General features: G+C 42.5%; 1 protein-coding gene and 1 pseudogene across 3 annotated transcripts in view; both read left to right on the plus strand.

Moving 5' to 3' along the window:
• EIF2AK3 (eukaryotic translation initiation factor 2 alpha kinase 3) overlaps positions 1–17,254 on the plus strand; it is an 82,114-nt gene that overhangs the window by 9,667 nt on the left and 55,193 nt on the right. For all 3 annotated transcript variants that reach the window (XM_084857467.1, XM_084857466.1, XM_084857465.1), the window contains exons 2-3: positions 1,854–1,983; positions 16,782–16,976. In XM_084857467.1, the coding sequence (XP_084713593.1) occupies positions 1,854–1,983; positions 16,782–16,976 (325 nt within the window). The remainder of the gene's footprint in view (positions 1–1,853; positions 1,984–16,781; positions 16,977–17,254) is intronic.
• On the plus strand, positions 3,795–8,225 carry LOC146344482 (NFU1 iron-sulfur cluster scaffold homolog, mitochondrial pseudogene; annotated as a pseudogene).

The following is a 17,254-nucleotide window of genomic DNA, read 5'->3' on the forward strand; positions in this document are numbered from 1 at the left end:
ATGGGATCTGAGCTAGCAGTGACTGACCAAGAAAAAGAACTTGGGGTTGTGCTGGATTGCTCAGTGAAAATCTTGACCCAGTGTGTAGTTATTCTGAAAAAGGCAAATTCCATATTAGGCATAATTAGGAAAGTAATCTAAAATAAAATTGCCAATATCATGCAGCCCTTATACAAATATATGGTATGACCACACTTGGAATACTGTACACAATTCTGGTCACCTCACCTTTAAAAGGGGTATTGTTGAGTTGGAAAAATTGCAGAAAAGGGCAACTAAAATGATCAGGGGACTGAAGCAGCTCCCTATGAGGGAAGGTTACAACAGCTGGGATTGTTTAGCTTGGAAAAATGGAGAGTAAGGGGAGACATGATAGAGGTGTACAAACCTATGCATGGTGTGGAGAAAGTGGACTTTTTTCCATCTCTTAGGGCACAGTCTTATGGAGATAGTCATTGGCCTCCAAACTTGGAGGCTGATGGCTATCCAATGTGGGGCAGCCAGAGCATGGAGTCGATCCTCTCCTCTGTGCTCTGGCCACCCTGCATTTTTGGCTAAACAGGCAAACTCGCCTGTCTAGTCATGGAGCTTTGGAGCAGGACATGGTAAGGCCACACAGCGCATAGAAAGCTGCATAATGCAGCTTCCGTGGTCCCTGCCTTGCCTCGGGACCACCCCATTTTCCTTATCTCCGCACTCCGTTTCCGAGTGCAGGGATGTGGCTGGTGCAGAAAGAATCATGATGGCTACGAAGGGAGGAAGTGGGGAGCATGCTTTCTGGGCTGCAAGGTCAGAGCCCAGAAACCGAAAAATCCTATGTCCTACAGTAACTGTCAAGGGGACATAGGATTGCTCCCTTATAATACTAGATCCCAGGGTCATCCCATGAAGCTGATTGATGGCAGATTCTGGACAGATAAAAGGAAGTACTACTTCACACAGCCCATAGTTAAACAATAGAATTTGCTACCACAAGATGTAGCAATGGTCACCAATTTGGATGGGTTTAAAAGGGGATTAGACAAATTCATGAAGTATAAGGCTATTGATGGCTACTAGTCTTGATGGCTATATGCTACCTCCAGTATCAGAGGCAGTATGCCTATGTATATAAGTTGTTGGGGAATATGAGAGGGAGGGTGCTATTACACTGATGTCCTACTTGTGTGTTTCCCCCAGACAACTGGTTGGCTATTGTGAACAGGATCCTGGAATAGATGGACCTTTGGTCTGATCCAGCATGGTTTTTCTTATGTTTTTAGCTTTTCTGGAGCTTTGCATTAAGGCACAATACAACTACCTCATTAAAAATGTGTGGATCTGGGTCTAGTAATTAATCCTAGTCATATTGTGCCATAAAAGTATATCATACTCTGGTTGCAGCCCTGCCAGTCTTAACCTTCTTGCCCCCCCCCCCAAAAAAAAAGGTTTGGAAGGACAAAGCAATATTTGATATTGGCTTTGGAATAAAGTGTGAGAAATTAGGAAGAAAGGAACGTTCCCACAATGATACATGCATTATTTTATTATGGATTTCTTATAATTGCCATGTAGAAATTTCTGTGTTGCAGAATGGTTTCAAATTAGTTTAGATAATTGGTCTTCACCTTGTTAGTTGGGACCCACAAGTTGTATTGCTCCTTGATCTAGGTGGTTACATTAGTAGTACCACTAGTTCTTTGTCCAGGATTTGTTTAGACAAGGAGAAAAATGGTGGGGGAAGGAATTAGAATAGAGCTAGAAAATGCAGTTGTATAGAGTAACAAATCCAATGTGGGTTCCACTTTTCATGTTGGTGTTAGGTGGTTCTTAGTAGTGTTATTCTCACTTGTGGGCATATCTTTTCTTTGCAGATCATTAGTCATTATAAGTACTTTGGATGGCCGAATTGCTGCTCTAGACCCAGAGAACAGTGGTAGAAAACAGTGGGATCTGGATGTGGGATCAGGTGCTCTCGTCTCATCAAGCCTCAGTAAACCAGAGGTAAGATTATTGTGTGTAGTCACCAGATTTGAGAATTTGTAATTTTCTTTACTACATCTTTGCTTCTGTGCACGCTAAATAGCAGTAAGAATGGTAGGAAGCTTTCAAGAGACTCTTCTACCTCAGTCATAAAGATGCTTACTCGGAAAATGTTGTCAGTTTCAGTAGAACTTATTTAAACATTAGTATTTTAAGCAGGGCTCCTCTAATTGTGGCTGGGCTTGGTATCCAAAAAACAGCAGGAAGGAAAAGATCCCAAAGTGCCACTATAACGTCAACATATATTTTGGTTAGTTATTGCGGATCGAAACAAAGGAGTCAAACAAGGTGATCATATAAACAAAACTTCCCTTCTTGTTGCAGCCTAAAGAACAAATTGTAATATTTCCCCTTGTAATATGTTTCATCCTTAAGTAAAAGGTGTATCGCCTGCAAGTTGATTTGATCATAATAAGTCAGAAGGAAACTTTGTTCAAGACATTCTGAAGTTTGTACAGTTTACGGAACAAATGATGAGCTAACTCTTCCATTTTTCCTGAATTGCAGATACATAGCTTATTATCATAGCTAATATTATTCAGTCTCCCATAAAGCACCATAGTATTCATAGATTACAATCTAAAAGATATAAAAGTATTTTGAAACCTATGTCCAAGCAGACATGCTAAATACTCAGGCCTATGACCCACTCATTGAGCAAGTTGCATGGCAGATTTTGAGTTGTTGGCTATGGATTGGGTCCACATTGAGTTATCTACATTTGGTTCCCATTAAAATCATTGGGACTTAATTCTAGGTCATCACAAACTTATCCCATTGATTTCAGTGGCCATGTTCACATATAACAATAAGCCCGGATTCCTGTCTTACTTTGAACAAGCAGGATGCTGATCTACACACCTTATTTGTTCTCCCCTTTGTGCAAGCAGGTAAAACTAACTAGGAAGGGATAACTTTTTGTGACATCTAAACTTGGAATCCTGGTTTGTTGCTCCCAGAAAAGCCAGGATTCATAAGCCAGAAACGTATTTGTTTCTGGCTAATGAATTCTGGCTTGTTTGGGAGCAACAACCCAGGAACCTAAGTTTGGACATCCCAGTTAGTTAGACTACTCTAATCTGGTAATTAAAAAAACTCGTGGCTTATTTAGAATAGAACAGAGGGTAAACCAGTTTCTGTGTGGACCATAGTTGCCAATGTGTATAGATGCATAGCTAATAAGCCTCCAAATAACTAATCTTGAAATCGTTTCAATAGTGCCATTAAATGTAGGCTCCATACTTGGGCATTGTGATGAACCAAACTCTTCCCTTCATCTCAACAAAGATCTCACCAGGGTGCCATAGACCCTAAAATCTTCATTTTGTATACCTTCAACTTCCATCTGGCCGATGGTCAGAAATGCTGGGAGTTGTCGTCCAAAATATCTGGAGAGCACCAGACTGGGGAAGGCTGAACTAGTTCATGGGTAACTGGAGCCAGGTGCTGCCACTCCAGATGGAGCCACAGCTGGCATACACATCTCAGCTGATGGAAATAATTCCTGACCACTGCTATTACCTGTGCTTCTCCAGAGAGTGATAAGTTCAAGAGCCTTCCCCCCCCAAGCTGTGTCCCTAGCCCCTCAGGGGGAATACAAGCTCATCCAGAACAAGACTATCATCTCTGTCCTGATTGGCAGACCTCCCTACCCACAAGACCTCAGTTTATCTTGGGTTCAGCTAGTTTCCTCAAACAAGGATTTGTTTTAAGAGCAGCTGGAACCCCTCTCTCCACTCTTCAATCCCCCCTGGCTGCTTTTGTAAACCATGATGGGCAAGGATCCAGAGATTAAGTGTTGGGTCACAGACTTCCAGGTAGCTTGTCCACATCAGATTGCAGAAGCTGAAAGGTATCCATGACAGTCTGACTAGATGGTGCTCTAGTTATCTCTGTCTTCTACCCTGATATAACAATAGCATTCAACTCTATGTGAATCTGACTGGTGTTAAGACTGAAACAGCCTTCGTTATTCTGGTGGATGAGCTATGCTGGGAGCTAGACAGGAAGAGTGCATCCCTGTCGTTTTTGCTGCGCCTCTCAGTGGCTTTTGATAGCATCAGCTGTGGTATTCTTTTGGATTGCTTGGCCAGGATGGGGCTTGTATGCTTTGTTTTGCGGTGGTTCTGGTCCTGTTTGGAAGGCAGCTCCAAGAAGGTGGTGTTGGGGAACTGCCGGTCAGCCCCTTGGTCTTTGGCTTATGGGACATGGGGATCCACTCATAGGGGCAACTGCCCCCTCTAAATTCCAGTCATTGCATCATTATGAGAGGTGACAGTGCCTTGCCTATCACTGCTTTCAGCTTCCAGCCACACGGGCAAAGCTCAGGATAGGACAGGAGGTCAGTAAGTTAAACATGGAATTTGGGGATGCCCTTGAGTTTAATCAGTACCATGAGTGTGCCGCCTTGTGAGGCAAAGAGATAATAGCAGGCAGCAGCATGACCAGTCTCCTCCACACTGAAGTAGCTACATTCTGAGAGTAGCAACAGCACCTCATGCTACGCATGGCTGCCCCATCTATCTCAATTCTCCAGTTCCCTGCAACACAGGCAGGGGAGGTCAGTAAATTAAACTTGGAGGTGGGAATCCATCGAGCTCAGTTGAGAGTGGCTGCGATATAAATGGTAGCATGTAGACCAGGAAGGGGCAGTGAGGCTGGCTTACTGGCAGACTCAGCCAGGCAGCACTGCAGCCTGTTAGGCCCTTGGTTTAGTAGCCTGTGGGAATGCCTGCCTTGTAAAGCAAACAGGCAGTAGTATGTTCTTCCCATCCTGTTCCATCTCACATGGGACCTTGGCTGAGTTCACTTTAATTTAAATGGAACCAGTGAGTTGTTTTCCAGCCCACAGGTGACGTGAGAAAAAACACAGGAATGTTGCCAATCTGCGAAGTGTTGGCCGGATGTTGCTTGTAAGGACAATCACTGCCCAGTCCCACAATCACAAGAGAAGATTCACCCTTTATGTACACTGGCTTTTTGTAGCTTAACACCCCCCCCCCCCAATAAACATGCATAGGATTGGGCCGTTAATGTTGGTATGTGAAAGCACCTTAAAGCCCTATGCTTTCACCCACAAAGACTGGGGAAGTGCTGAAATAGAACATAAGGGAAAGGGAGAGATGGCTAACTGTCACATTATCAGGATAGCCATTCCAAATGTCATCTGTGCTCATAGGCATCTGCAGGAAGGGGCAAGGAGGGGTAATTGACCCCCTGGAGATGAGCCATAATTTCCAGATTCCAGACTTCCATTTTTTTAAAAACTGTTTTGAGCCCTTATAGAATCTGAGGTATGAGGCAGCCACTATTCTTCCTATTTTGTGAGAAGCTAGCCTCCTCCCACCTTTTAGTGTTTTTAGCCAGTGAATGAGTCACAGCAATGATTAACGCACCCACTATCTGAGTGTGTTAAGCCTTTTGGGGTTTTCCCTGTTAGGAAGTAATTGAAGACCCCATAAAAAACAATTTAGAAATCCAGAAGTTTCGTGTAGCGAGGTTTGGGCCAGTAGTGTCTCTACCAAAAAACAAAAGGTAGCAGCAAAGACAGGACTTCATGATCTTTCTAGTTCAGGTGGTGGTAACATTTTTTTCTGGGTTTATAAACATTTTAAAAAATGTCTTGACAATGTTGGAGATAAAGTTCATCATTATTATACCCATATTGCAGGAGGAAGAGCTGTGGCTGAGAAACTCTGGTTTACACAAATCCTGCAAAGTAGCCCAGTGTTTCCATTTTGCGGAGGGATATCCATATGACAACACCGCAGCGTAGTCCAGCGTTGTTGGTGTTCTAAGGAAATGCAGATGGGGCTGTGAAATTGAGTGCAATTTATACATACACTCTCTCTCTCTCTCTCTCTCTCTCTCTCTCTCGCACGCATGCACGCACGCTATGGTGCAGCTCTCCCCCCACCCCCCAGAAAAATTCTAAAGGATTCTATCTTTTCCTCAATTACATTGTGATATTACTGATTTTATTGTGTATGCTTTTCGTACATATCGTAAGCCACCTTGGCAGCTCTTGTAGCCAAAGCATGGGGTATAAATCTTATAAGTAAATAATGGCCCTCAGAATGGTGAAGATTGATTTTTTTCTTCAGCAACATGCATGACACATGATATACCAAAACATTATTGCAAGCTGATACCATTTTGCTCTTAATGTCTCCTGGGTGAATCCATAATTTGGGAAATTGTAGAGCTAATTTACATGGGTTATCAGCAGGGTTTAATTCATCCAGAAGCCCCACATTTTTATTTTTTAAAAATTGGGTAGAAGTCTCCATTCAAAAGAGGATGAAAATCTGCTGTGCTGTATTCCAGTGATAAAACCCTTCAAACTGTTCCCAGCTGCAAACATCTACTCGGAAGCATATTTTTCTAAGCCTGCAGTCCTATGCATTTTTACCTGGGAGTAAGCTTAATTGACCTCTGTGGTATTTACTTCTGAGCAAACATACATAGGTCCAACATAAGTGAGCATTTGCTTAACAGGCTGTTCAGCCAGCTGAAATGCAAGCTTTGTTTAGCATTCAATTAACAATTTAAAACTGGAATATAATTTTAGGGCACGATCCTATCTTTGCCTCCCTAACCTCCTGTACGACATATTTCAGTAGACAGGCTTTTTAGCCCATCTAGTCACTGTGCTTCGGAGGGGGAGGGAGGGAGGCAGGAAGAGGCTAAGGATAGCTCATACCCTGGCTTTTCCTGTCTCCTCCCCTCCCACTGGAACTCCACTTTGTCCCCCTCTCTTAGGTCAATTTTCCGACCTCGAAGGGCAGCTGGTGCAGTTCTTTCCTCGCCACCTATGAGGGTGGTGGGGATTGGATCTCTGACACCTCCTTCTGAGTCGTTGTGCTGTCTCTGACCTTGGAGGGGGAATCCCTAGTATCCTATGGCCCTTCAGACAGTGTTTAGGAGCTATAAGATTGCTCCTTCCTCATTTCAAAATAATTGCTCTTCTTTTCTAAAGATTATAGCTACTGATCTGAACTAGGAGCCCCATCAAAGAAAGGGAAATAAGCATCCCCCTCTGTTTGGTATACAGATTTCTGAGAAGCCAAGTCTCTGAGATGTGCACAAGAAAAAAAAGTAAAGTACTTCTCTTCCCCTCCCCCACCCCCAAATATAGGTAGTTGTTCTGGGGGAAGGGGAAGGACAGGGAAAGTGTCTAATAGAACCATGGTATTTCATCTCCTGGCAGTCGTGTGAGTTACTCATACTTTTTAAAATCTCTGTAAGCTTAAACTGCCATCAACATTCTTGAAAGCTCACCAGTCTTTGTTGGACAATTTTGGTTGTTGTTGTTTTTTAAAGGCTTTAAATGTATAAACTCATTTACTTCTGGCAAGGGCAGCCCAGCAGGAAAGGTCCTTCCTTCCCTGCCCCTCCAAAATGGAAAGGAGTTAAGATAGCAGTTGCAAAACAGTTGCTGCAGGGCTTGGTGGTTATTTCTTTCACTTGGGATTAAAAGACATTAATGTAGCAGCAAAATAATGCTACATTTTGCTGCACAATGGAAGCTGCTCCTTCATCCTGAAGTACTACAGATGACAGTGAGGTCTGTGTTTATTCAGACACAGGACTCTCCAAATTTATTCCAGAGAAACCAGTCCTGGAGTCTAGAACTACAGAATTCACCTCTCCAGCTTCCACATATTGGTCGCCCTTAGTAAGACAGCTCTTCAAGACTGAAGGAGTTGAAAACAACTTGTTTGGGACAAATTTCATTACTGTCAGAAAGGAATGTGAGGCTATGCACTGCAACTTAATGAAATCAGATATTTATGTGGCTATTATGAATTTCTGTGCTTCTGGTTTACCTATCATTACTAAATAGGCACCTTGTACAGAAACAGCTCCATCTGAAGATGATGTTGCTTTAGTGATAAAAAGCCAACAGACCAGGAAGATGGTGGCAATGTCACATTTAAGGGCATTGAAGTTGGGATTGTGCAGTTAAAACTGCAAGGGTCATACTCAAGTTGTCAGAGTTCCATCATAATGCAGAGAAATGGGATACAAACTTGCTGTGGTTCTATGTGCTAGAAGTTGAAGATGTGAAACAGGTGGTTGATAGTAATGATAAAGAAGAAAAAGAAGCAGACTCAACCTCAATCAAGAAAAGCTAAATTAGCTGTTCACTGTAGGGGAAAAAAACACCTCAGCTGTCATCACCAGTTTTTTCAGATGCTTCTCAGTTGGCTTGCTTTCATCTCTACTTTATGATTGTAATGAAACAAGTGAAAAGTATAAAGAGTAATTGTCAATCTTTTTTGAAACAAAAGGAAGAAAATGTACAGGTTTGGACAGAATGTGACATTATAAAATATTTTCTTTCTCCCTTAGATTTAGGCAACTTCTGCAGTGACCTAAATATTCTGCAGAACAATCCAGTAATATTGATACAAATTACTGATTATGTAGAGATCTTCCTGTTACTCAGGCTATGAGCTAATCAAGTTAACCTTCACTGTAGTTGTTTAGAGTCCTATACTCAATGCATATGTATTTTGCCGCTACTTAATGAGAAACACTGTAGTGAACGGAATTACCAGATTGAATCTTTTAATTGTGCCCCGGGATCACGACTTTGTGTTTTGGCTATACAGTTTCCCTTTTTTAAAACTTCTGTTGATCCAATAAAACATCATCACTATATATCTGTGTACATAAGGAGTCCCTAGCATGTATAGAAACCACTACTTTATTTTTTCAGTGATCTCATTTCTCTTCCAAACTCAGCTGCCTGAGTTTGGTATTAGAAGGAATCATGATGATTTCTGCTCAGTGAAGTTGAACAAACGGCTCTTTACATTGACAGTTCATGAGGCATGTGTAAGTACCGTGTGGGTAACCTACATTCTGTGTATCGACATAATTGCAGATGACTGCCTGGATGACTCATTCTTGTATTAGAAGGTGAGGTAATGGTTTAGCAGAAAGGCAAAGGGTGATGTCATTCCTTTAACTAACTTGCATGCATTTGCCAATTCTTATTGCCTCCAGTGAAGTCTCCTCCTACTTCTTCATGGTAGGAGACATTGTTTGCATCTTTTGCTAATTCCAGAGGGAACATATGCCCCCAATTTTTCTGGAGTCTGTAGTGATCTCATCACTTAAGTATTTTTTTAATCTTCCCATGGGCAATGTGGAAAATCAAATTGGATCAAATAATGGGATTCTCCTAGCCTTTATCGCCCCCCAAAAGTCTGTTTTTTAACTTCTCGTTTCTTCTGGATCTCTAAAATGTCTCCAATGGCATTGATTTCGCCTAACCACAAGCAATTGTATAATCCCTCCAGTTTATAGTCTGGGTTGAGATATGCTCTGGATGACAGGAATATCCCCATTAAAAAGTTCTAAAGCAATATAATCAATTATTTTTCAGAATACTTGCATTCTTATTTTCCCAGAAATTTACTACATAGATTAAAAGTTTGGAGTGTTTATAAAATGATTTCTTTGGCTTGCTTTTGCAAAATATAATTTTACATTAAGCTCCGTGTAAACTTCGTAACAGTGATCTTGGTGCCGTCTTTTTCTGTCTCCCATCTGGGTGTGTGCCTAGATACAGTAACTGTACACTTCTATCTTCACACTCCCAGCACACAAGCCATGTATCCCATCATTCATTTCTCATCAGGATCACTCCCACCCCCCAAACACATGCATTCATAGTCTCTGACTTACACTCTCTCACTCACTCTTCGGCTTTCTCCATTCCTGTTGGGTTGCCCCACAGTCCTCTCTTAACTCTTCCCATTGCTCTTCGCAGCCCTGATCTTCCAACTACTTCTTCCCTCTCCATTGAGTCACCCAGCTGTCCTCTGGTTCACAACTGGTTAACCCACTGTGATCACCAAGCTTCCTCCTTTACTGGACAGAGGTAATGGGGCCCACCCCTTTCTTCCTTCTGGAGGGGTGGTGGTGGCCAGGAGTGCTTCAAAGTGAAGTACTGACCTGTAGTCACCCACCATCTCTTTAACTAGTAAGAATGACTCGGGGTCAACATGGGCCCCCCAGATGTTTTATTTAATTAAAAATGTGAATTAAAAAAAAACAGGTATCAGCAGGGCACTTGGTAGATGCAGGGGAAATGTCCACAGACAGCATGTTCCCTACCTCCAGCCTGAGTTGGTTAGTGTGCAGTTGTTGCTCACGTCTCAGTGTCCCAAAATATGTTTCAAGTAACAAAGAAGCAGATCTCATGATAGCTGGTTTACAAATGCACCTGAAAATAAACAGTTAAAAAACAGAAACAAACCTGTATTAACTTAAGTGTTTAAAAACTTTGCCCCTTATTTAGTCTACAAGTGTTTCGGCATGGCTCTACCTCTCTCCTTTTGCTGCACTACACCTCTGAATGCGGAGACTGATTCCTTCCCTCAGCAAGGTTGGTCATTCACCTCTAGACAGGCTGGGATTTGCTCAGTAGAAAATCTTGCTACTTTGAATGTCCCCCAGTGCAAGAATATGGAACAATCCTTTCTACAAGGTGGATATTTCCTTCCTAATTTGCTCTATAGATATGTCTGCTTCAGACTTTCAGACCACTATCCGAATTCTGTGTTATGCCTACCTGTTAGATCCTATTATCCATGACCATAAGGTTGCCCAGTGGTGTAGTGGAGCAAGAACATGGGGAGCAGAGCTCCGGCACTTTTTTCAGGTGATCCTAATAAATAGAGCATTATGCTGTTGTTAGTGCTGGTCTTTGTGGCGAGTGTATGATCAGTGCAGCTCACAGCTGCCTACATTTATTGACTCTCCTTCAGGGCATGTGTGTGGCTGTTAGCTTGTGGGGTGCCGCAAGGCTTCATTCTGTCCCCCATGCCTTTTAACATTTACATGAAACCCATGGAGAAAATCATCAGGAGGTTTGGCTGTGTCATCAGTGTGTGGATGATATGCAACTCTACCTCTTGTTTCCATCTACACATCCCAGGAAGGCTGTGGAACTCTTGAACCAGTGTCTGGAGGCTGTCTTGGGGTGGATGAGGGTAAACAAGTTCAGACTTAATCCAGACAAGGTAGAGGTACTGTGGGTTGGGAAACCAGCTACTCTGGATGGAGGTTTACAACTGGTCTTAGATGGGGTTGCACTGCCCCTACAAAACCAAATACAGAGTCTTCCTGGACTCTGCACTAACTGGGGAAGCCCAGGTGGCTGCAGTCTCCAGGAGTACGTTTTACCAGCTTAGGGCAACAGCTGACGTATAAGTCTATCTGGAAAGGATGGACCTTGCCTCGGTCCATGCACTAGTGATGCTCAGGCAGGACTACTGTAATGCGCTATATGTGGGGCTCTCTTTGAAGATGGTTCAGAAACTTCAGCCAGTGCAGAATTCTTCTTCCCAAGTGTTGGTGGAGGCGAGGCAATTTGATCAGATAACGCCTATACTGGGCATTTACCCTCATTGGCGGAATAGGCTGCTACTCCCGCAGTAAGTACACCTGTCTTCCCCAGCAGTAATTACGCCAGCCCCAATCACTTTGTTCTGAGCTTTCAGAGTTTGGGGTCAAGGGAAGTGCCAAAAGTGGGGAGGAGACTGGCAAGTGTCAGTTCAAGACATAATAGGGAGAGGATGAAGTTGACAAGTGGGAGTTATCCCCCCCCCCTTCACAACTCCCTTTTGAAGCATTTACTTTGCAACCTCTCTTTTTTTATTTGGTGGTTCTGAATTGCACAAATGGGTTCATATTTTCTTTTATTATCATTTTTTCTCAGTCCTTAGCAAGTGTATGCAGATTTGCCAGTCCACTATGTGCTGTCAGTAGCAGTACAGCCATCTTGTCAATTTCCTTGTAAATTACCTATTCCTCTCCCATGCTTCCTTTGACAGAGGAAAGAGGAAACTTCTCTAAAATGAGGGAACTGGTTAAAAGGGGGAGAGTCAAGAGGATTAAATCCCTTCAGAATGCTTGGAGATTACTCAAAACCACAATAATAGAAGCCCAGCTGAAATGTATACCACAGCTTAGGAAAGGTAGCACCAAGTCCAAGAGGTCACTGGCATGGTTAACGAGCAGTGTTAAGGGAGCTATTAGAGAAAAGAGGGCTTCCTTCAGAAAACGGAAGTCTTGCCCAAGTGAGGAAAACAGAAGGCAGCACAAGCTTGCACAAAGGCGATGCAAGCAGACAATAAGAGTTCAAAAAAGCATTTTGAAGAGCATATCATTAACATCAAGGCCAACAATAAAGAATTCTTTAAATATATCAGAAGCGGAAAACCAGCTAGGGAGGCAGTTGGACCATTGGATGACAATGGAGTTAAAGGAGTACTGAAGGAGGACAAGGAGATTGCAGAGAAGCTGAATGAAGTCTTTTTATCTGACTTCACTGTAGAAGATATAGGACAGATACCTGTACCTGAACTGATGTTTTCAGGAGTCCAGGGAACTGAGGCAAATAGTGGCAACAAAAGATGAGGTTCTCAACCTTATTGATAATCTGAAAGCAAATAAATCACTGGGCCCAGATGGTATCCATCCTAGAGTTCTCAAAGAACTCAAATATGAAGTTGCTGATCTTTGAAGCAAAATATGCAACATGTCCCTAAGATCAGCCTCTATACCAGAGGACTGGAAGATGGCCAATGTAACACCAATTTTCAGGAGGGGATCCAGGGGGGATCCGGGAAATTACAGGCCTGTTAGCATAACATCTGTTCCAGGTAAATTGGTTGAAGGCATTATTGAAGATAAAATTAGTAAGCATATAGAAGGACAAGCCCTGCTGAAAAAGAATCAACATGGCTTCCACAAAGGTAAGTCCTGTCTCACTAACCTTTTAGAGTTCTTTGAGAGTGTCCATAAACATGTAGATGGGGTGATCTGGTAGACATTGTTTTCTTGGACTTCCAAAAGGCTTTTGACAAAGTCCTTAACCAAAGACTCCTGAGCAAACTTAGCAGTCATGGAATAAGAGGACAAGTTCTCTTATGGATCAGTAACTAGTGAAAGAACACAAAGCAGATAGTAGGAATAAATGGTAAATTGTCCCACTGGAGGGATGCAAATAGTGGAGTCCCACAGGGGTCTGTATTAGGACCAGTGCTTTTCAACCCATTAATAAATTATCTTGAATTTGGAGTGAGCAGTGAAGTGGCCAAGTTTGCAGATGACCCCAAATTATTTAGGATGGTTAAAACAAAAGGGGATTGAGAAGAGCTCCAAAAGGATCTCTCCAAACTGGGAGAATGGGCATCTAAATGGCAAATGCAGTTCAATGTAAGCAAGTGTAAAGTGATGCACATTGGGGCAAAATATCCCAACTTCAAGTATAGCCCGATGGGATCTGAGCTAGCAGTGACCAACCAGGAAAGAGATCTTGGGGTTGTGGCGGACAGCTCAATGAAGATGTCAACCCAGTGTGCAGCCGCTGTTAAAAAAAAAAGCGAACTCCATATTAGGCATAATTAGAAAAGGAATTGAGAATAAAACTGCCATTATCATACTGCCCCTATACAAATTTATGGTGCAGCCACAGTTGGAATACTGTGTCCAGTTCTGGTCACCACACCTAAAAAAAGATATTGTAGAGCTGGAAAAGGGCAACTAAAATGGTCAAGGGGCTGGAGCATCTTCCCTATGAGAGAAAGTTACAACAGCTGGGATTGTTCAGCTTGGAAAAGAGGAGGGTAAGGTCTACAAAATAATGCATGGTGTGGAGAATGTGGATAGGGAGACATTTTTTTCCCTCTCTCAAAATACTAGAACCCAGGGTCATCCTATGAAGTTGATTGGTGGGAATTCAGGACAGATAAAAGGAAGTACTTCACACAGTGCATAGTTAAACTATGGAATTCGCTACCACAAGATGAAATGATGGCCACCAATTTGGATGGCTTTAAAGGGGGTTGGACAAATTCATGGAGGAGAAGGCTATCAATGGCTACTAGTCCTGATGGCTATGTGCTACCTCCAGAACCAGAGACAGTGAGCCTATGTACACCAGTTGCTGGAGAACATGGGTGGGAGGGTGCTGTTGCACGCATGCCCTGCTTGTAGGTTCCTGGTCAGCAGCTGGTTGGCCACTGTGTGAACAGAATGCTGGACTAGATGGACCTTTGGTCTGATCCAGCATGTCTGTTCTTATGTTGTTACGACAGTTTTGGGAATTTGGTATCAAGGGAAGTATGGAAGTGGGGTAGGTAATTCACAGGGAAACTGAGAAGGTGACTGGCTGCAGTCCATATGTAACAGACAGGTGAATCTGCATACTTGTGAAGGACTGGGGAGAAAAAATGTGAGTAGCACACTTCAGAAGCACCAAATAAATAAATACATATTATGGACATTCCAAAGTGCCATTTTGGTGTCAGTGGAGATGCAGATGTGACCTGGAGGTGGCACTGAGGAGGTCGTGAGGAACAGCCTGTATTTGTCTCCGCTCTTGCCAGGAGGTTCTAAAACCACTTGGGACAAGCCACACTGCTAGGTTCACTCTTGTCAACAAGTCACCCTCAACAACCCAACAATAAGACATAGGTTCTTGTGGTGGCTTCTGCATGGTTAACAAATCATGCTGAATCATCCACAGCGGGTTCATATGTCATATAAGCCATGCTGACAAAAAAAAAGGCTCACAACCCGCCATGGCTTATCGTATTATACTAACCCAGTCAGAGTGCTGCTGCTTGTCTTCACTCTACTTGTGTATTTGTAACTACAGAGATATGATATTTTTGTAAGAAGTCTCCCGTGTGCTCTTCTCCAAAGGAAATCAAAAACTCAGGATGTACTGCCACTTGAAATTTTGGACTGCTTGAAGTGGAGAGCTTACAGCAATAATGAAAATTCAATAAAATGAGCGATTGGAATGTTAGTCCTTTATCAGGTTTCATCCGGCCTGCTAATTAATCCCCTTCCTCCAGATATTCCAGCTGCTGCTAAATCTCTGGACTACAGCTTGCCTCATAGCAAATAACTGGCCCCAGAAATGGTTGCCTCAGCAGCCAAATATTTTGACTCCTTTGCAGGGCAAGGGCTTTCTCACCCAGATTGTTAATGAGTGTTCCTGCTCCTGGCCTTGGATGAAGAGGGAAGAGGGGAGCAGAAGGTGTTTGCAAGCCTTCCCTCACCTCAATTTCTCTTTAAACTGATCATGTACCACACAATACGTCTTTCAAAGCAGTTGATGAAAGAAAGGTGGGTATTCTGTGAGTCTCCTGCAGGAGTATGTCCCCCCAACTCACAAGAACATTAATTTGGCTTGTGCACCTTTTACTAGACTTGCATAGGTGTGGGAGTTCTCTCCTTTTGACTGACTTAGTTGTAGCAGGAGTTGCTGATGCTGCAGTACAGAAGGCAAAATTCCCGGTGATCAGTAGACTTGACTCTGCCTCACTTGTACTGCTCTATCTCTTACCACCCTTCATCCAGGGCATTTTTCCTGTCTTATAATCTGGGTAGGTAGGATAAACTAAGAGTAATTGGACAAAGTTCACTTAGTTCACTTCCTGGCTAGACATGGATTTGAACCTAGTCTGTTGACTGTGATGATAGTTGAACTCTTTCAGAAAGAAAAGCTTGTCTCTCCACTCATTTCCTTCCTCTCCTCCTTTTCCCAGCCACCTTTTTCTAACTTCACTTCAGTCAGCCATTATTGAATTAGTTTGAGTATTGTCCTTGAGTAATCTGCACTGATGTTCTTGATATGTTTGGATGAGAAACTTATTCCATTCAAAATATATAACTTCTGCATTGTCTGATGCCAAGAATAAGTTTCTGGAATTAAGGAACATATTTATTAGAATACTGTTTGGCATCCACTTAAAAAAAAAAGCTAATAGAGATAATGGACAAAATACAAAATATTATAATTCAAATTATTCTATTAAAGGACTGACTTTAATAGATTATACAAAATTATAATACAAAAGATTATAATTCAAATTATTCTATTAAAGGACTGACTGACCGATGTTGCACAAAGGGACTTCTCATCACACATGTTATGGCCCCAGGCCTGTAAACAAGTCACCAGTAGTTTTAGAGGGGCCTAGAGATCCAGAATGCTTTCTGCTTTGGTTCATTATTAGGGCAATTCTCTTGCAAGGTGGGTCTCTTGGCTGGTAAGATGAGTCAAAGGTCGATATCGCCGCCTCAGCACATTCCATGCTAATGAGCTCTGGTATCTTATCAGAGTCTTGGATGTGCCAGGAAGTGAAGCTACAGGTGTCTGTGCTGGGAAAGTTCTGATTGTTTTCCTTCTGAGCAAGCACTGTTAGTCTGTGCTGGGAAAGTGGCAGATGAACACTAATTAACGCTTGCTTCTGTCATCTTGCCTCACTGCTAACATGTATGGTATAAAACCCATTTTACCCCTTGGCTCTGGGCTCAGAGAAGCTGTCTGATCCAACCATTGGGTACGCCTGTGCATTGTAAGTACTCAATAAAGTATCCTTGTAAGCAAACCTGGATCTGGCTTATTATCTCGGCACCTCTAAATTCTGGAAGCCCACTGCAGGGGCATACAGCGCAGTGGGAGTTTCCCTTCCCCTCCTTCTCCCTGCACAGCCAAATCTCAAATCTGATCCAGAGGACCACCAACCATTCAGAGAAGATTTGGAGGTTGTACAGGGAGGAGGGGTAATGTCAATCCACTAGTGGTGTCTATTCTCTTGGCAGAAGAACACTGTTGGATACAACCCATTGTGCTCCATATTTGAAATGATTTCTAAAGCCTGGTTGGCATTGTATCCTTTTCCCCCAAAATGTTACAACATTTCCATTTTAATTCTTTGTAGGTATTTGGAAATAAGATGATAATTCCCTCCTTGGATGGAGACCTTTTCCAATGGGATCGTGATAGAGAAAGCATGGAAGCCGTTCCTTTCACTGTTGAATCTCTTCTGGAATCATCCTACAGATTTGGAGATGATGTTGTTCTGGTTGGGGGAAAGTCTTTGACAACATATGGGCTGAGCATATATTCAGGAAAGGTATGGAGTTTGACATGTTTCAATAGACTTTTTGTTTGTTTTTGTTTGTTTTCTGAAAATTAAAGTTTTTTTAATTTGAGAGAGCCCCAAAGTACAGCAGACACCATATAGGGCACAAATTGCTGAAAGAAGCTATATGCATATGGAAATTTGTATAACCCCCAGAGACACTGTCATACAGACCAAATGGATCAGGTAAGTCTCGCCAAGATCATGGAGACTATTTATGGATAAATTTGCTTAGTTGCATCTAGTTAATGAAAGACCTTAAGCTATTT

This window comes from Heloderma suspectum, chromosome 5, assembly GCF_057233095.1.
Source record: "Heloderma suspectum isolate Gila_16-S chromosome 5, 16-S_ref, whole genome shotgun sequence".
NCBI lineage: Eukaryota > Metazoa > Chordata > Lepidosauria > Squamata > Helodermatidae > Heloderma > Heloderma suspectum.